The 20,924-nt window shown below is 37.7% G+C and overlaps 1 protein-coding gene across 5 annotated transcripts; it reads right to left on the bottom strand.

Annotated features, from left to right (window-relative positions):
- Positions 1–38: 38 nt before the first annotated feature.
- On the bottom strand, positions 39–20,919 carry CCP110 (centriolar coiled-coil protein 110). Of its 5 annotated transcripts, none has more exons than XM_072024139.1 (15): positions 20,805–20,919; positions 18,926–19,076; positions 17,448–17,576; positions 14,333–15,980; positions 13,219–13,343; positions 12,897–13,077; positions 11,619–11,758; positions 11,122–11,238; positions 10,740–10,841; positions 10,344–10,460; positions 9,706–9,785; positions 9,053–9,115; positions 8,477–8,536; positions 7,801–7,883; positions 39–2,362 (listed from the first exon to the last, which is right to left on the bottom strand). In XM_072024139.1, the coding sequence occupies exons 2-15, from the start codon at positions 19,070–19,072 to the stop codon at positions 2,310–2,312; spliced, it is 3,045 nt and encodes a 1,014-aa protein (XP_071880240.1). In that variant the 5' UTR covers positions 19,073–19,076; positions 20,805–20,919; the 3' UTR covers positions 39–2,309. The 5 variants fall into 5 exon arrangements, with proteins under 5 accessions (XP_071880240.1, XP_005018533.4, XP_005018532.4 ...); XM_005018476.5 differs by lacking the exon at positions 20,805–20,919 and adding an exon at positions 19,604–19,789; XM_005018475.5 differs by lacking the exon at positions 20,805–20,919 and adding an exon at positions 19,611–19,789.
- Positions 20,920–20,924: the final 5 nt, after the last annotated feature.

The following is a 20,924-nucleotide window of genomic DNA, read 5'->3' as shown; positions in this document are numbered from 1 at the left end:
TCGTGCAATTAGGGGGCAAACAAACAAATAGCCCAATCTTTTGAAAGATTGCAGGTTTATTGTGCAACATGTTTAAGTAAAAAGCAAGACCGGTGAAAATGAAAGTACAAAAATAAATACACTTCTGTAATGATATTACAGTTGCACACAAAATAAAAAGTCAGATAAATTAAGTATGTATAAATAAAAAACACAGATCAAATACAACAAACAAATTCTGGCACTTGTCAAGAGAAAGGCCGCATGAAAGTTCATTAAAAACAAACGAAGTTGTGCTACAAGGTCTTATTACACACATTGGAAACATGCTTAAAGTAAAAGAGGCTCAGGTGTGAAACCTGACCTGAAGGTATGCATTCATTTTTACTCACACACTAAACTTATCTTTATGTCAACATATTGACTATGCTAATAATAAATACAGTATATAAAACATCCTTTAAAAGCATCAGTCCTTAGCTCTGATATATCAACAGCAAGCTTTGCCACCTGCGGCACAGGTTACACTTGTCTTTTTTTTTTTTTTTTTCCCCTTTGAGATGTTTTCCACTCCTATTTCTGGAGCTTCCAAACAAAAGAAATCAAATCAGCATTTTGATGACTACTCAGTAAGCCAGAAGCTTGTCTCAGGCATTTTTTGGATTACATCTGAAATTTTAAAGAGCCAGAGAATTTATATGAAGGAGGCAGGTTCTCCACTGGTATAAACTGTTATATTTGCACCATTAGGGAAGGCACCCCTTGAAGCTTTCAAATAAAAGTTACAGCACAGAGCCACTGTGCAGTGACATCTTCAAAGTATTTAGGAAGTATTTTGCTTTTTCTACATAAGCAATCTGGTATCACCTGGTACAAAACATTTGTTTTTAAACAATGTAACTAGCTGCAGAGGACACACTTACTGATAGAGGTCACAACTAGTGCCACAAGCAAGCCAACTTGTTTGTTGCCCTTGCTGAAGAGAACTCTCTTCATCTTACTATTAATCCTCCTTTTTAAAGTTATTGTTTAACCCAACAAAATTTATCAGTCTTTTTTCTCCTTTATCAGTGTCCGCATGTTACAAAGCCTCCAAGGTTGCACTGCACTGATACTAGGAAGAAAACAAAATATAACCCATTTCACATTTAAGTAATCAGTTCCCTAGTTCTACAGTAAAAGAGCAAAGAAGTAAGCACTGCAAACACTTAAGTAGCCAAGTTTTTCCTCTGGTTTCTAATGTTAACATCCCATTACCAGTTCATTAAGAGAAAGAACTTAGAGACTTCCACTCTCCTCATGTTGAAGAATAATATCCATCAATATGACAACCAAGACAAAATATGAACATGATATGTCAGTATTAGATTTTCTTAAATGAGAGACTGTTTTTCTTGGGTTTTGGTAGAGGTTTTTACCCCCCTGAAACCAGGAAACATGATTTCAGCACAAGGGCTGTTAGATCATGGTACAAGAGAAACTGCTCAGAAAAAGTGCAGTCGTCAAAAAGAAAACATAAGGCATATGAATCATTATTATACACAATCGTCTGCAAGTCTGAAACAATAAAACAATTAAAATCTTGCCATCTCAAGTTTTTGTTGAACATATACTTCACTTAATCTCGTCTAAAATTATTTCTGTAACAAAGTGCCACAGACAGGAAGGAAAAAAAAAAAATCATAGGACTTCCAGCACAATGGTTTGATCTACCATGTGTATAAAGGGGCAGTTTCGGTACAGTCATTGCAAGTACATCTGTCTGTCCAATAGTTAATCTGGATCCACACCTGTGAAACTCAGTAGACATGAAGTTAGGTAATTGCATTTACACAAATCCATTCAGAAAGGCTGCTGACAAATTCACTGACCAAAGTGCTCAGTTTTAAGATTTTTTTTTTCTTATTTAACTGATTTAACTTTATGGTATGAAACTAAAAATATATATGCATATTTATGGTGCCAACCATACACAGAACTTGCAATTTTAAGTCATACAAAAATTGTATGAGAGATACAAGAATTACAGAGTGTTAAGTCATGAATTAACTTAATGTTGCTCTATGGTCTTCTTTAACATTATGAATCTTATGTGTACACAGTAGTATGAAGATCTAATAAGTTTAACATGCAATTTTCCACGGTATTAGATCTTTGCAGCCCTTTATTACTTAAATATGATTGTATGAATATGTCATCATCTGGAAAAAAACAAAGCAGGTTTATCATTTCTGAATATACATAAACATTTAGGGCATAAAATACTTGAATCAGTGCTGAGAATGTCATCATTAAAAAATAGCCTGTTTATCCCAGCGAGTGCTGTCGTCTTAAATTGTCACAACATTTGGCTTCTTTCTTTGGGTTCTTCCTGCATATGCTCCTAAAAACAAAGTAGAAATATTACCATTTCACAGTTGATACTACTGCTTTTTGCAACAAGATTATCTAACAAATATAGCTGAAAAGACAAAATTTTAAAGTATTATTATATGTTCAGTGCCTACTTTGAAAATGAGTTTTCATAACGTTACACTTGAAATGCCTTACAAACATGTAAGTAAAACAGGTTACTAAAACTACTAGTAGGCTTGAAAGTAACAACACATTCTAGTTTTTCCTTTCCCAGTAATTGTTCCATTGTCTTTTCTGCTAATATAAAAGATGTACAACTATAATTTGCAAATTTTTAAAAAGTCTGTTTGTAACATTATCACGACATATTAAATATGATTAACTATTCCATGTACTACTTTTAAACAGATTATCAATTAAGAAAATACTATACAAAGTCAAATATTTAAGACAACTTTTCTTTTCCCACCTCCCACATTAATAAACAAAGAGGTAGTGACAGAGCAAGAATAATGCAAAGCACAGGAAGTTAATATTTTAAGTTGACCTTAGTATTTCTAATTATCTTCATTATGGTTTCTTGGAATGTGGGCCTAAACTCTCTTCCTCAGACATTCACACACAAAAACAAATCTCTCTTCTGTTGCATTTGTTCTGAATGCATAGCAACTCCCAGAGATGGTAATTTTCAGGTTCAGGAGAAAAGTGTGCATGAGCCAGAGGGAAGCAAGTATAAGGCATAGGCAAAATGCAAAGTTTCACTGATAGTTTCTTCTCCTCACAGATAAGCTCCTTTCCCATCTTGTGATCCAACTTTCTGTGAAAGCAGCTGCAAATGGGAAGAACTTCTTGCTAAAACTGAGAAAGAGAGCTCCAAAACTGAGAAAGGGACACAAAGAAGTAGCAGCCAAAACCAAGATGCACCCGTGCTGCCACAACAATAGCCTTGTCTTTTTGCAACATCCCACACATGCATTACACAGAGGAAAGGACCAAATCTTGCACTCACCACACCTTCACTAGCCAAAACCTCTTTGGTAAAATATTATAGGAATTGTTGATTTAAATTACTTTGCCTGACTTGAATTAAATACTTTGCATCTGCCACACTCCTAATGCAGTTATTAGCTATCAGATAACTCAGCAGCAACTTTACTGTTAAGAATAAAGAAACTTCAATAACTTATTAAAAAAAATAATATTTGCGCCCAGAGAATACTCAAATCTTAATACAAATGAACTGTCTTTTCAGGAGAACAGTTGTAGGTTTCCATATGTTGATAAACACAACCAGGATTAAAAGTGCAGCATGAATAACTTCATCAGGCAAAAAGCCCTTATAATAAAAAGAAAGCTGTTTAGGATTAAAAAGTAAAATAAAAATCTCTCCACGTGTAACAAATTTCTAAATATATACATATTTAGAAAGCCATATTACACTATGCATAGCACAATTATCTTCCAGTGATAAGGGTTTAGCACTGCAGGCTGCTAAAAAGAAGCACAATTCAGCATTCATTAGGTTCAGGCAGTTATTGAGAGTGTCCAGCAATGTGAGCAAACATTTACGTGAAAGCAGTGAAAGTTGTATTACATGGTGCAGAGCAGTGAAAATGGAAGACAGCCATGGAAAAGAAACAGTTACCAGGCAATTAAACAAATGTGACAAAGAAGTGCCAGTCTTTTTTTTTTTTTTTTTTTTTTTTTTTTTTTAGGATTCTCAGTTACTCTGTCAGAGTCACAGTGGTTACTCACAGGTGCCCAAGAGCTTCATTCAGCACAGTGCAAAGCAGCTTTGGAAATGCCCCCAGAGACCTCACCACAGCAGGATCCCTGACATCTGAACACTGTTCCCCACTACGCAGAAAGACATTCTTGCTGGCCCAGCACTCACCTGTGCTGTATTCTTCAGCTCACCTGTGATCCCATATGACAAACAACCAGGCTGACAAGCACAATGCTATAGTAGTGATTGAAAACTACCCTCATAATTCTCCTTGTGTGCACTCCAAGTTATATAAAAATCTCACAAACAGAAAATAAGCACATAGTTTTGAATCAGCCCACTTTTATTAATGTTTTACTATTAGGAAATAAGTGGACATATTTCAAGTTAGTTTTCTCCCCCCCGCCTAATCTCCCCCTGTAAATTCCCTGCCTAGCACATCTTGCAAGCTACTGACTGAGCATCTTTGCCCCATTAAAACAAAAACAAACAAAAGGATGACTCTTCATAGATTAGGTTCTCTCTTTAGTACAGACCTTTGGATTCAAGGAGTACACAACAAAAACTAAATTTAAGACCACCTATTAAAGAAAAATACCTTTGTGCTAGAAAAAAGACAGCAATCAGAGTGGTATTGGAACTACAAAGCACTTTGTTGACAGAAGTTAAAAGAACAGTCAAAAGAAGGGGAAAAAAAAGTAGTTTGATGGCTACGTCACTGTCTTCTTCTGAAGTTATCTCTCACATGCTTAAGTGACATCTGGGATATCTGTATTCTACTAAGCCTTCTTCCCTTTTGCCCCTCTAACAAGCTGCGAATTAGGGATTTAACTGTGAGTTAGGGATGAATGAGGACAATAAACAAAATAGAAATATTATGGGTTAAGAGTTTGCAGACTTAGCATAGTTACAGATATAAGTACGTCATTTCTTTTCAAAATGACTTGAGATTATAGTTTCTCTATGGTCTCTCTCAGACAAAACTTGTTGCCTTACTACAGTTGACTTTCAAGAATTTGTCTTGAAAAGAAACTTACTTCACTAAAACCAAATATATTCAACATATTGCCAAATCTTTCACTATTCAAATTAATGCCTATATACAGAAAACCACATTAAATATATTCAACTTAAGGTATTCTTCATTATGCAAAGTTATGCAGATTTCTTTCATGCCAAACATTCCCCATCTAGTAATTTCAGAATGCCTTTCTACTACACATGTAGTATAAGTAGTCTAACTTATTTAATACCAATACTTCCACGTGGTCTTTTAAATACCACAGGAAATTATGTGATGTCTAAAACACTGAATTGAGGTTATATTGTGTATGCTGTCTAGTTCCAGTTACAACTGGAACAACTAGTTACAATCATCTACTTTGTGTTCTAAGGTCACAACAGGAGGCATTACACAGCTTTCCAGGTAGTCAACACGTAGCAATAAAGAACAGCAATGAGAAATTTAGAGAGATATTCCAAAGGATTCCTTCCATTGCCTGGTACTAACTGTCAGAACTTAGATAACTGCAATTAAGACAGACCTGGGGACTCAGCAGAGCAACACACAGTGCCAGTGCTGGAGAGTGACAGAGAATGTTTTAACTGGATGTCAGACTTAAATGTAAAAAATGCGATAGATCATCACACCCCTGTGGTGGTTTTACTGGGGTGGGCAGCCGAGTTCCACCACAACCGCTCTCTCACTCTCCCTCTCCTCAAAGAGGAAGGGGGAGAAAATACAGCACAGAGAGCTCAAGGTTTGAGATGAGAAAGGTTTAATTAAAGGGAAAGGGAATGGGGAGAAAAAGAAACAAAAGAAACAATAAGTCCGTGCGGAAGCACAGAGAGAAGGGAAAAAAAATTATTCTCTACTTCTCATCAACAAGCGGTGTTCGGCCACATCCTGGGAAGCAGGGCCTCAAAATGCATAGCGGTTGTTCAGGAGGAACAGCCCCTTCCCCCACAAGAGCCCCCCCTTTTATTGCTGAGTGTGACATCAGGTGTTATGGAATATCCCTTTGGTTGGGTTAGGTCAACTGCCTTGGCAATGTCCCCTCCCCATCACTTGCCCACCCCCAGCCTGCTGGCTCTTGGGGGCTTGGAAGGAGCCCTGATGCTGTGGCAGCACTATGCAGCAATAGACACAACACTGGAGTGATACCAGTGCTGTTCCAGCTATGAGTGTAGAGCACAGCACTGTGCGGGCTGCTGCAGTGAAAGGTGACTCCAGCCTAGACAGACCCAGCACAACCCCAAACATCAATTATATGAGACTGGGGAAGCATCCAGATCCCAAATCAATGCTAAGCTTGATACTGACACCATCCTTTCATTACTACTCTTTGCAACTGCTGTAATTTTGTAACTGGAAGGGTTATTAATCCTTTCATCAAACTTGCAAATAGTAACTGCCATATGGTTACCTTTGCTTGCTACAGTTATATTGCTTGCTTAATATTCTTCTTTCTATTTCAGAGAGATTATTTACAATCTTTGCTAATTTTGAGTGCAACTGTGTAACTACCTTGCTGCACAGTAGTGGTGACAACACTGCCAGAATTGGTAACTGAAAAATAAAACAAACCAACCTTGCTTGGGATCTCATCATTTGCTCCTCCCCCCATCTCCTTTATTTCCTTTCAAAATGAAATGTAGATGTATGTACTAAAGATGTATATGCATGGTTTCTTATTAGTGTATGTCCTTTACAGACACTTATCTAGGCTTCACAAAGTACAAGGACAATCATTTCTGAGAAAACAGAACATTTGAACAGTGCGCACTCTGCACTAAAGTACAGAGGTACTCCCTATAGCGTTGCTCCAGGTCAGCAGTAAGTGCAGAAACTTCCTTCTAGGAAAGATTTGATACTTAATACACAATATTATTTCAGAACAACATGAAAAGGAGCTGAAATTCTGCCACATTATAGTTTGACCTCTTGAGCCCAGAAGTTCCTAATTGTTTTATACTTGACTTGTGGAACTCTCCTTTGAGAGCAAAGTGTAATAAAGATCTTAAACTGCTTTTAAAACTCCAAATCAACTCATCTGTTGATAAATAAATGCTTGTCACTTAAGAAATTTGAAATCAGATTAAAAAATGGAAATTGCAAAAGATATTTCATAGTGTTTTATTCTCTTCATGCCTGAACAGGCTGAAAACAGAGAGGTCTGGCACTATTATCAAACCTTCTTAAAAAGGTAACCAACCAGTTATCTCTGTATGCAAGCTCAGGAATACTCCACTTCTGGAGTATTATTTTTGCCTCATTAAGACTCACACATTCTGTAAGATGCTACAGTAGAAACTTAAGTCTCAGCCTATGGAGAATAAATGCCCACTGGCAAGTCTTCTGAAACTGTCCTGTCTTCAAAACAAACCCTATTGAAAGGACAAGTTACACAGGTACAGAACTGCAATGACACAATCGATCCAACTCTAGTTTGACTATTAGCCTCTCAAACAGTTACAGTGAATATATTTGGAAAAAATACTTATAGGTGGGCATCTGGCAAATGAAATCAAATAAGCTATGTTGTACATTCTATACCCCACATTTACAGAACTTTACAGTGGATGGTTAAGTTACCAGTGCATGTCTGAAGAGACAGGTTAGATTTAAGACACAGCAAAGCAGGTGCACAAGAACAGGAAAACAATATATCCCCCATCTATTTTTTCTTGATACTAGTAACTTATTTACTATACAATCCAAGCACCAATTTTCTACACACCTGGAACAGCCTTGTTAGACACTCTGCTCTCTGAGGCCTTCTTTCTATTTTGCTCAACCCCCTTCATTGAGGTCTTAGGGGTTCTAATTAAATATAAAAGAGTTAATAAGTCACTTGCATCAATGTTGAAAGACCGTATCCAAAAATATAAAGACACTATCAAACTATTCGGCATTAAATCATTTTTACGCCATCGCATATAGGCTCCCCCAGACAATCCTGGAGGTCTTTTCCAACCTTGATGATTCTATGCGCACAACACCTATCGACATTATTAAGGCTTAAGAAGATACATTACATAAGAGAACATCTCTCCAGATAATTTTAAAACTCTGTACAAGAAAGTGATTCAGTTCAGATACTGTGGCATTACAATCTACATTTAAAAATACATATATTTCATTAAGTGGAAGCAAAGCTTCATGGAATGAATGTTACAAATAGAAATGTCAAAACACGGTGTAAATGGAGACAATACACAAGAGGATGATAATACTAAGTATTTTCTTGCAGTACAAGGTAAAACAAAGCTTCAACACTCTCAAAGTACTGTGAGAATTATTTTGCCTTTGAACAACAGTTGCACCATTAAGTATAAATATTACTTGGAAATTACTGTGTTCTTGCACTTTGCATTTACTTTTAATGTTAGGCCAAGAACATGCTGTGTCCTTACCCTTGTCTGCAAAGCAATCTATGAACTGGGGCATTCTGTCCTTGATTTGGTTGAAGTACTCTGTTAAAACACAAACTTCTATTAGTGCTTTTTTTCCCCTCTTAAAAAAATATAAAATAAAATCTCACAAGGTATACTGAATTATGCATCATCTTTCATGCAGTAAGTTTCAGAATGGCTAGCAGGCTCTGACATGTGGGCAAAAGTGGCAAGAATTAAAATTCCATAGTAAAAATACTACTTTCACTAGCTATTTAAAGCAAAGACACACACACAAAAGTAAAGCTTAAGAGATACTAATAGGGTATCTGAGAGAAACCTTGAACCTGAACATAAAGAGTTAAAACCATAAACAAATAATTTCTGAACCAACTTTGAGGAAAATTAAAAAAATGTATTTTCTAACTTCAGAAGTAATAACCTCTTTTCTCAGACCACACTAAATCTGATTTCATTAATACCATAATAATGGCTAAAATCAAGCTGATTGATGACAAACAAGCAACAAAGATCAAAGAATCTAACATTATAAGACAGTTCTTTAGAAGCATTATAATAAGAGTAATCTTCACTCACCGGCTTTCAGGACTTTTTTGTTTTATGATTATTTTTTTACTTGGCATTCCCATCTCTGAAGCCCTAGAGAAACAACAGCATTGAAGCATATTTAAGTCACAAAATCATCATGTAAGTCTTAAACATAAATAGCAAGAGAAAACCAGCAACAGAATCTACATCTACATGTAATACTGCCACAATAGTTCTACAGATAATCACTTTTTACATATGAGTGAGCATAACACTTCTATTCTGTCCACTGTTTTACAGTAGACAGATGTCTGCCACCATCCCAAAAATACTCCTTGCCAGAGATAGTCTACCAAATATCTCTCTTGCTAGGCACTTTGGAAAGTTTGATAAAATAACCTACAGAAGTCAACTATAAATTGAATGCACAGAGGTTGTTTTGATCACCACTGAAATACGCTGTAAATGCACAACCTGGAACAACCATTTTGCCCATAGGGGCAAGAAGTCTCTCAAAAGTAAGACGGAACTGCTACAAGTGGTAATACACCACATGCCTGAAGCTTTTTTATTCATTCTTCTTAGAAGAGATGTTGGTTTCCAAAGAATCTGTTTCTCCAAAAAACTTATTTTCACTATTTCCTACTCTTCCTACCCATCCTCTTGCACCCTCCACCCACCAAAGGGAGATCTGCACATACTTCATGTACTTTTTCCTATCCAGAGATTTCTGCGTAGCTGTTGAAAGCGTTGCTCTCTCTCTTGGACTCTTTACTTTATCCTATAAAAGCAAAAACAACCAACAGCAACACTCAATAATGTTTTAGTTGAGCTTAACCTCATCTGACCCGACCCTACTTTACAAACAAATAAAAATATTGCTATATTTTAAATTTCTCTCTTTTCAGTGCAAAGTTCATGTTCAGGCTAAATTCAAGACTTTTATCTTCTTTAAAATCAAAGAATCTTCCTTATACTACCAGATTAAGAAGGCTTGTGTGGCATAACAAATTCTTTAAGTCTGAAACCTCATTGTCACTTTCATCATGTTTTTCACTGTTTGTTATGTCTACGCACTAAAAGTTTCAAGACAGGTATCTCCTACTGCAGTGATTTTTCTTATTATTTTTAACTTTTAATAATTACACGAGCACAATTTAACAATTAAGATTGTAAACTTTTTACTTCATCAGGAAGAGTCTCTTAAAAGCAAAAAAAAAGTCTCTTAAAAGCAAAAAAGGAGTCTCTTAAAAGCAAAAAAGATGTTTTGCTTTTAAGAGACTCATTTAAACTCTAAAAAAAAGAAAAAGCATTTTGCACTGTTGTGACTATAACCCACCATTTGCCTGAGCATTTTCTCTTTACGAACTTCACGATCATGACGCAGAATATTCATTCTTTCAGATGCCTCCATTGTAAAAAATATGTCATGGATGTCATACAGAGCAGCTCGCAGCTAGAAAGAATAGTTAAAAATTTCATAAAATAGTTAACTTTCCTGTGGAAATGATCACCAAACTCCGTTTAGACAAAACGCTTTAAAAGGTAATTTAGAAATTCCTCTTAATGTGTCAGCAGAAAAATCTAATCTTTTCTTCACAGAGTTTAAACTTTTTCTTTTGAATAAAGCCACTGTGAAAGTTTGATGTATTTATACTACCACACATGAACAACCAACTTCTTTTTACAAAAGCAGAATAGCTAAGAAAGAAAAAGGAAGTTTAAATTATGTCACCTGAGCCATTACTCTTTCATGAAGGGATGCATCTTGTGCTGAAACACTTCCTCTTTTTAATGGGGCTTCAGACTGAAAATTCCTTATGAACTCCATAGTATCCTGGGGGAGAGGGGGAAATGAGATTAAGCACCAAGCGTAATCCTTCACAACCAAGGAATCATCACAAACTTTTTGTGTAGTGCAGGTTGTCTTTTACTTGGACCTTATGCCAGTAAGCAATGCAGCACCTAAATGTGTTCAAATGGCAGATATTACTCAATTCTTCTGAAAGCAGGAAATGCATTACTTCAACTGTCAATTGACAACAGGAGAGAAAGAAAGATAAAAAGAACATACTCAACAGGAGGAGAAGCCACGTAATTAAAAATGTGGATCTTACTTTTACAGTTTGTTTAAGATGTTTCAGTTTTTCTGTCTGCAGGAGTCTACGAGTAAGAAATCCCTTTGCCACAGCAGTTATTTTACTGAACTTCATTTGTATCTCTGGACTGAAAACCTTAAAAGAAAAGTAGCATTTTCTAAACATTGAATAAACAAAGCAGAAGTTAAGAATTATTTCTCAAATAACATCAGTTACTTAAGTTTTGAAGTACGAAACAAGCTGTTGATAAGGGTAAAAAGTTTTGGCTAGTGGGTAGGCCAGAAGTACCCACCACAGTATTAACTTAGCAGAAGCAATATACTGTCATATGATTATTTTGCATATAGTAATAGCAAGAAAAACATGCTATACAGTTGTCCCATGTAATTTAAGTCAATAGAGGAAGGGATACCAAACTTTTCAGTGAAATTTATTACTACACAGCTATTACAGAATTGACAGCATCTTACAAAAACTAAAGGACTTTTAAATTTATAAAAAAAAATTTTCCTTACCTGAGTCCACCTAGTTTTGATCCTGTTACTTGGCCTAGATACTGAGGTTTTTATAACTCCACTACCCGATGGTCCCCAGAGGTAGAATGAAGTTTCACTTGTTGAAGTGAAGGTGTTAGGTGTTGTAGTATGAGCAAAACCTGCACGCAAAGCAGAGCGTACAGTTTAACACACAGATTTCTTTCCATAAAGTAATGACTATGCATACAAATACACACAGAGCTCTATATACAAGATCAGATGCAACTACTATACTTAAGAACAAAACATAAGACAGCACTCCATAAAAATAACTAATTAGGAAAAAAAAATTCAATCACACACAAACTTTTAACTCAGGCTGCAGTCATGAAGTCTTTTTGGAAAGAACAGAGAGGTTCCCAGTGCTGTTAGCTATTCTTATTCACATTGTGGACTATAATACTTCCATATTGGAAGAAAAAATATCTGTATGCTACACCACGAAAAAAAAGATCACTCACATAATATTAAAGTTGCTACACAAAATCTTATCCATAAAACATCTCAAAAAAAGCAGTTTTGAAGTGTTTCATGCTGCTAACATGGCATCTGAAGATGAATAATAAATAATCATAATCATGTAGTTCAGAAATTTTACTCTCAAAGTTCCTTTGCTCTTCTCCTGTTAAAACATTAGTTTTCCATCTGTTTGAGAAGTGCACGTTAAAACAATCCAGAAGCAGAACTCAGCTCAGAGGTAGCAACTTTGTTTACAAGGTCGATTACAGGCAAGAAGCAATCTGAAAATTTGATTCATTTCAGAGCAAAATTAGATAAACCAATGGAAAAAAAAAGAACAAACATTTCATAACACACTGGAACAGGCAAGACGTGCCATTGACTACTGCTGTACATCCTTACAGACATGACCCCCCCGGTAGAGCCCTTCTAATCCTCCCACACAAGAACACTAGACCACAGCTACGTGCATCAGGATGAACGTTCCGTGACATGACGCAAATTCATGTCCTCATCCTTGACCAGATCAATTTACTTTTAACTTGCCTTACTCAAATATTTCCCTTAACAACTCTATGCAGATGCAACATGTGGAACAGTACAAGAATGGCTGAAACTGCCACCCAGACAAACTTGCAAAAGAAGATTTGTTTTACATATGCTGTCAGCAGTTGAAGGCAGCAGCTGACAAAAGGTGTGAACAGAAGCCCTGTTTCTACTAGTACATTAGGCAGTCAGTCCAGTCAAGCACCCCAGAGCAAAACATCTCACAATATTTAATTATATTCTAAGTTTTACCAATGCTGGTTGAGTTTGTGTTATGGACTGTCTCCAGCTGAGACTGCACACTTTCCAGTAAGCCACTTTCGCTTTTTCTCCACTCCAACTCCATCCTACTGTTAATGTTCACTTTGGAAATTTCTATTTCTGTTGTAGCAACCTTCTTTCCCTTCAGCTTTCTCTCCTGTTCTTCCAGTTCCTATGAATTAAAGAATCAACTGTAAGACTGGTTTTCTAAGACTGCAAAGCAACAGAATATACACTTTAAAACCAATTGCTTCCTGACAAACTTCAACACACATGACTTCAGCTTGGAATTTTTCCTCTTTTTTTGCTTTACCTTCTGCAGTTTCTCCTGTTCTCTCTCTTGTTCAGCTATCAGAATCGACAGTTGTTGTGCATGCTGTTCTTCAAGCCTCTTCCTCATTTCTTCAAAGGCCAACATTTTAGTTTTTAAAATCTCTTCTGAGAAGATATATACAATACAAAAAATCAAGCATCAAACATTTTATATGCGATCTTTGCCACAGGATCTTTGCCACTTTAACAGAAGTAATTTGCACCATCGGTAAAAAACATGACATCTTTCACATAGAGTAGCCACTATATTGCAAGAACCTTGATATGAAGCTGCCACTATGTATTACACAGAACTTTATCAGTTAGTGCAGTCCTTCAAAATACTTGCATGTTCATATTTGCAGAATAAGCACATGGCACCAACTGAACCTACATTAAAACACAGATGCAAAAAATCTAGTTCTGAGAAGAGTATACCTACATTCACTTGAGTTAAAATACTTAAGCCATTTTGGCTTTACGTGGTAGAGACACACACAAATGTAACAGTCTTGAACTGGAAGAAAATACCTATACAATAATTTGCAACCTACCTTTCAAAAGGTATTTTCTTTTAATTTACACAGAGTATTTCAGTAGGCTTATTTAAGTCTAATAGAATATTATTTTCTTATTAAAACTAAGTTCAAAATTCTACATTCAGATGAGAACTTAGTATTTTTTGTGGTTAAATGACACCCTTGAGAATAAACACAGAATTCACCAAACTAAGAAACAATGTTTTAGTCAGCCCTTCCTCATAAATTATTTAATCAAGTATTTGTTACCAACAGATGTTATAAGACTTTTGACTCCAATCGACTCCTAAATCAGCAATGACTCCATTCTGTAGCAGTTAAGAAAGGCTCAGGTAGCAATTTAAATTTCATAATTCATTATTAATTAAAAACCAGAGAAATAATGAGATTAAAAGCCAGAGAAATAATGAAATTACTGAAAAAAGGTAACTGACATAATCAAACTTATTCTTTTGGTATATATACATACTTCAAACCACCAACAACTACATTATAACATTATCATTGTTTTTTCCTAAAAAATTATAAACTGAGAACTAAGTTGAAGGAAAACCCCTAAACTAAGGAATATTTTACCTTTTACTATACTTGAATCAGGGGCAGCGTTCTTGGTAATGTAAACTGATCCCACAGAATATTTCTGTTCTTGCAACCACTGCTTCTCTTGTTCTTCCATTCCAACTGTTACACCACAGGAACTGTTTTCTTTTTGGCAACTGTCATTGTCCAAATCAAGCCTACGTTTTACCTTTTCGAAGGTATTTTCTAGAAACTGCTCATTTGCTGGGGGAACACTTGGAGTATCCATCTGCTGACGCATATTCTTGCCTTGTGTTAGCAGCGGGGATGGGTTTTCTACATCGTAAGATTTATTGAGTTCTACTGGAGAATTACATTTAGTATTTTCGAGCAAACTAGATGGCTTGGTTTCATGCACCGCTAGGAGCTTCTGTGTTACTGTAGACTGACTGATGGCAAATGGCTCATTCAGTTTTGGAGCTGCAGTAGTAGCAGCAGTCTCTGCTTTATATGGTCCCCTGCTGTCCATGGCCACCTGTCCTTCCGCTGTAGCAGACAATGGCCCCTTGCTTTCCAAGGGCCCAAAGGAATGTCGATTTAGTTTGCCAACCACCAGCCCATCACAGGGAGCTGCAGAATTCCTGATGACACCAGGAACTCTGCTAGAGCAAAGCATAGAGAAGTCCACCATAAACTTTGGCACTGATTCAGACACATTATTTTTATCAGCAATATCTTGCATGATTAAATCCATCGCTCTCCCCTTGCCTTTAGGGCTCAATTCATAAGCATTCACAGGATTATTGATAACTATGTGTCCCATCGATAGAGGCCTTGGGCGCCTTCGGTGCATTTTAGGACTCATACTTGGCTCTGGGCTTGGCAATTTGGTATATGATCCCATGAGGCTCCTGACAATGCTACTGTCACGATCAACCGCAGAAGTATTTTTTAATTCTTCATCTGAATCTGAATCCACCAGTGGGGGTGTTCCAACTCTCATAGGAATGTCCACTTTAGAAAAACTGGATAAAGTTGACATACTTGTGTTACTGGTATGAGCAGAGGTACCTTGGAGAAGGGTATTTGATTTATTAAGACTGGGCTTATCAAGCGGCACAGCAGTGGAATTTCTGCCTGTAAGCTTTGCTCGCTCTTTCACAGAATCAGGTGTTTTAACCGCATCATTTTCTTTGTCTGAATGACTTTCACTCATACTCCTCTTTGAATTACTTTTGGAGCTACGCCTTGTTTGCTCTTTCTCTACATACTCCCTGGATTTTTTCAGCAGGTTCTGAAGGCTCATTGCATACGGATCTTGGACTTCCTTGTCAGATGATGGCACTGCTGCTACCTCCTGCTTTTGCAAAGCATGTGACACAAGCTTACTCTGCGTGCTGTCAGGAGATGCAGCCCTTGGACAAGGTATGTTTTTGGAGAAGCAACTCTCGCTTTGCTTTGAAAAAACATTCTCTTCTGCTGCTTGAACTACTTCTGTCACATTTGATGTCACTTGCTCCACTGTATCTGATGACATGAGTTCTGGAGTCTTTTCAAGCTCTGTGGGACCATGCTGTTTAGGAGAACATGGTAAATTGTCATCAGATGGAGCTGTGAGGTCAGTCAAAGCTTTTGAGTCTGAAGCAGGGCACATATTCGCACCCTCCCACGTGTTCACGTCACTTGCAATAGATCCCTTCCTGATCTGCAAATAAAAATTGAAAAATATCACATATTTTGAATGAAATCTCTGATTTTTCAAATTAATGCAAACTTCATCTGCACTTAAAAGAGAATGCTGCGACCTTAAAACCTATAAAAATTTTCAGTTTGAGTATTGCAAATTTCCTTCAAATTACTCACAATATGGAACTCCATGCAATGAGAAAAAGGTTACTGGAATTAAAATATAAATGTGGATAGCGGTCCACTCAGAATTTTTAGTGATACAAAATATCTGAATGTAAAGATGCTTTTTTCTTCACTCAGTAATTTGGATACATTCAAATAATTTTTTGGCTTCAAATTGTATTGCAAGATTCCTGTTAAAATATGAAATCATGTTCATATTAAATAAGAAATGCAATTGAAAGAATTCAACATCAAATAGATTAACCTACAGACAACTAAGAACAAATCAAAATAATTCCTAAAGATAATAGAAGAACTATAAAATATTTTTTTCATTTCTTTACTAATCCAGAGACTTGAAATATAACTTTTCAAGTACTTGTAAAAACAACTTTAGTTACATTTCATGCATTATGTAGCTTCTCTTTTATATAAGTGAAAATTACATGGTACTTCTAGCCAGCATTTGGTTAAAAGGATTTCCACACTAAAATACAGGTTATCCTACATGTTGCAATTCAATTATCAAGGGAACATCCTTGGGGGGAAAAAAAAAAAAAAGGGTTTTGTACTGAATGCAAGTTCCTGGTCTGCTCTTCAAATCCCAAGTCAGGTGACTGTTGCCATGCATGCTCCAGTAAACACTACGAGCTTGGTAACTTAGAGGGTTGCCACCTTAGTAACTCAACACACTCAGCATTAACTGTACCCATTCAATCAAAAGGTTAATTTAAAGGCTGTATTACAGCTATGTAACAAAGACAAATAATACTGCTTAATTAGATGTATTTAATATTCTTTTCAGTTAAAACCCTACTGAATTCATCACCGAAGAACCAAAGAAAAAAAAATAGTTGCAGTAAAATTACAAAGCACCCAACTGAATTACAAGTTGTTTCAAAGGTAATTTTACTTTGTAATCATGAAGCTGTATACATACACACACACACATTTTTCTGATTAAACCACAGGTTTGCAAATAAAGCAAGCCAGTTGCTGTAACAACAGTAGTTTTGTTTGGTTGGTTTTATAATCTAGTTGCTTGAGAGTTACAAAAGCAACAGTCAGTCAGTTAGTGTGGTCTGCCTTTTGCATACACCAAAACAAGCAGTGAAGAGCAAATCCCATACATTACAATGAATGTAGAGACTACTGCTAAATAATCAATCATTTGGTCACACAGCACAAATACTAGCAAATGCTGGTTCTTGAGAGTTAACTGCTATTAATTTCACAAGTGAATACCTAAATCCGAGCCCTTTCTCAAAACATATGTAAGGAGATGTTTCCTCTAAAGCTATAAAAAGGGTTTGAACACTACCTGAACATTTTCTAGAATCTCCTGAACACGATTCAGTAAAGCTCTTTTCTTGGAGTTCTGTCTCCAGGTCTCTAGATCCAGTGCTTTCTGTTTATACTGCTCTATTTCCTTTTTCTTTTCAAAGTTCAGCTGCAAAACAGAGCGTAAGAAACACGGTTTATACCACTAAATGCAAGTTACAATACAGAATTAAAGAAATAAATTAAAACGACAGAAACTAAGAACAGAAGAAAAAAAAATCAACACCTAAGCTGAGATTTTGCACCCACTTTAAATGCCAATTTCTTTTTAATCAATTACGCTTTTTTATGCAGTTGCACTAAATGCCTTTTTTGGCATACATGCTAATGAATATGAATTCAAAAGATAGTTTATATATTTTTTATGAGCATTACATGCTATAATGCCAACTTCAAATGACACAGGACTTAGATTGCAAGACAGGTCTTTCCCAGTTTTCCATGGAGATGGGAGCTTTTGGCAGCCCTGTGACCAACCTTCCTACCTGCACTCAATTTATTAAGCTCTGTGAAGGACTAGCTTGCACTTGCCCTCTGAACCAGTGGTGAATTTCACAATGAGACAGACAAACAGAAATGTAAACTAACAAGTTTCTGGATCCTTTCAAAAACCTGTATCAGAAAATCTTCTACATTACTACTTTAGATTATGTAGTTTGGATAAAAGTCAAAACTAAATTTACAAAATTTCATTTCCAAAAAGTGGTTTCATAAAGTTCTTCAAAATTAAGCAGTGTCTAGCCAAATTATACATTTCTTCCAAGAAAATTCAAAAATGCACCCATTTATAAATGAAAAATATTACAATATACTCTTCTAGTCTCCAATGTATATCTGCATCACAACTTTTGGAGATCATTGTCAGACATACTCTCCATTCATAATTCCCATCACTGCAACACAAACTACCAACAGCTTTCTGCTTGGAACTGTTTAAATTTAGAATAACTTTAACATAGCTAATGACCCTGTAAAATATATAGGAGTACAGTACAAATATATGAGAAAAATAAGTATAATTAAAAAGCTTTTTAACAACCTCAGTATTTCCTATTCCCACTGTCACATTATTATTTTTGGACAGTTTTAAACAAACAGATTATTTGACATTTGGAATGTCAATATAAGAGTTAAGCCCAGCACTAACATTTATCTATTTAACACTACAAATATTTTCACTCTCCATGTGAAAATAATAAATAAAGAATCAAGAAATGATAGCAGTCATTGAAACAAACAAACAGAAAAAAAAAAAAAAAAAAAAAAAAAACACCAACCAACTGAAAAAAAACTTACCCCTTTACCTTGTAAAATTAAAGCTAGGAATGCCTAGACTACACTAAGCAGCGGTCAGGTAATACCTTAAAACAGAACTGTACCTTCAGAAGCATCACTACACACATATCAAAGCACAGATAACACACCAGGGAAGGACAGAAAAAGAAAGAGAAGCCTTACCAGGGGTGAAAGCACAGGAACTCCATGGAACTGAATGAAGGAGATATTTTTGTGCTGAACAATGAAAGAGGTTTCTGTCTTTATCGCCTCTCCCTGGATTCTGGTAAGATGCTTCTTACAGAATACTTCATAGTCCTCCATTTTCATTTAACTAAACAGCACAGAGCAATAAAATTAAGCTACTGTACTTCCAAGGCCACGAAAGGAAAACAACAACACAACGAATTTCAGTTTTTATGTCTGTATCACTGTATCTGGGAAACAAATGATACGTAACTCAATCTTTTTCCTGCCATTAAGAAAAGCAGCAAAGCTAATTTGCTTTTAAGATCTACATATATGAGTGAAAAACCATGTTCAATCACAGACCCGTTGATGAGACAAGCACTGAGGTAACCCAGACATACACAGTTACATGTGTTAAAGGTAACCTTAAACATTTCCATCAAAGACTAAACCTTTAAGGCCTCCCATTACGACCAGTTACTCCTCATCGGCCGCTTAAAAGAGAAAATGCAGCTAAATTAAAATAATACTAACGTTAAGCCCATATTAAGGCCCGAGCAGCCTCGATATTCGGAGGGCTGACAGGAGGGTAGCTCACCTCACACACACCCCCCCTCCCCTTCCCGTCTCCCTGCAGCAACACAGACCAGCCCTGCCACCGAGAACACAAACCGCCCACCACAGCCCGGCTTCCTCAGGAGGCGCTGCCGGCGCTTCGTCCCCCTCGGCCCGTTTCTGCCTCCCTCCGTCCCCGAGCCCCCTCCGGTCCCGGTCCCGATCCCGCCGCCGCGGCCTGCCCGGTCCCGCGCCTCAGCCGCTGCCCCTCCCGGCCGCCGCCCGCCCCGGCACTACAACTCCCGGCGTGCTCCGCGCCTGCCGCCTGCCCTCGGGGCGGGAGGGGAGCGAGGGCCCGGCGGCTGCCGGGCGGGGACGGCGACGGGGACGCGCAGGGAGGGCAGGGGGCAGCTCGCACCGCGCCCCGGGGCGCTGCAGCCCCGCAGCCCTCGGGCACGGCAGCCGCTTGGGGTGAGGGAAGCGCCTGGATCCCAGCAAGCACGCCGAGATAGGAAGGCTGACGTTCTGGCTTCCAGAAACAGCTCCTTTTGTGTTTTTATCTTCATCTTGAATCTTAAAAATGCCATCGTTTATCAAAATATTTTCAGATATGTAAGATGCTCAGTTACTTGTTGTGTGTCTGTGTGTACACGTCTGATTTTCCTTTGTGTGCGGCTGGCACAAGCACAAAGCCACAGACAAAAAGAGCAGCTGAGATGCTCAGAACCAGCTGGGACGCCGTGTGACAGACGTTGGTGTTAGTTGATCAGAACCCAGTTCAGAAGCTTCCCTGGTACCCGTGCCACCTGTTTGGAAAGTGTTCTTCGCTACAGAGCGAGTTTCTCACATCCTACCCCAAATCCTTATTTATGCAAATACAGGCTGCTCTCTGCTCTACTTTTCTTATCCCAGGCCAGACAAGCCCATTTCTTTACCCTTCACCCCTTTTCTTTACCCTTCACCCCGTTCTGTATCTCATTGCTCCGATACTTTCTGATGATTTTGGCTTTTGTCCTCTCACAGGACTGGGGCTCGCTGTGGGTGGGAGCAGGCAGCTAGCTGGGAACATAACTGGAACGTAATTAAGATTATCAACGTTACACTCCCAATTAGCTGACAGGACAAAACCAAACACACAAACCTCCAGCAACCCCCTGCGGAGCAGCACCCCTCCCTCAGCCGCCCCCATTTATTTATTTATTTGCTAATAAAATAATTATTATCCCGAGCCTAATTTTTTAATAAAATAAAATAAAATAAATAAATATTAGCCCGAGCCACGCTTGCCCCGCCCCGCATCTCCCTCAGCGCCCCCTACCCGCCACCGCCGGGCCTCGCAGCCCTGCCCCGCGCCGCCTCCTCACGGCGCCGCCGCCATCGCCGCGGCGCTGAGGTGAGGCGGCGGGGCCCGGGGCCGTGCTCGGCCCGTTGCCGCCGC

Source organism: Anas platyrhynchos, chromosome 15, assembly GCF_047663525.1.
Source record: "Anas platyrhynchos isolate ZD024472 breed Pekin duck chromosome 15, IASCAAS_PekinDuck_T2T, whole genome shotgun sequence".
Taxonomy (NCBI): Eukaryota; Metazoa; Chordata; class Aves; order Anseriformes; family Anatidae; genus Anas; species Anas platyrhynchos.
Note: the sequence above shows the minus strand (reverse complement) of the source record. Positions and strands in the feature narration are given on the sequence as shown.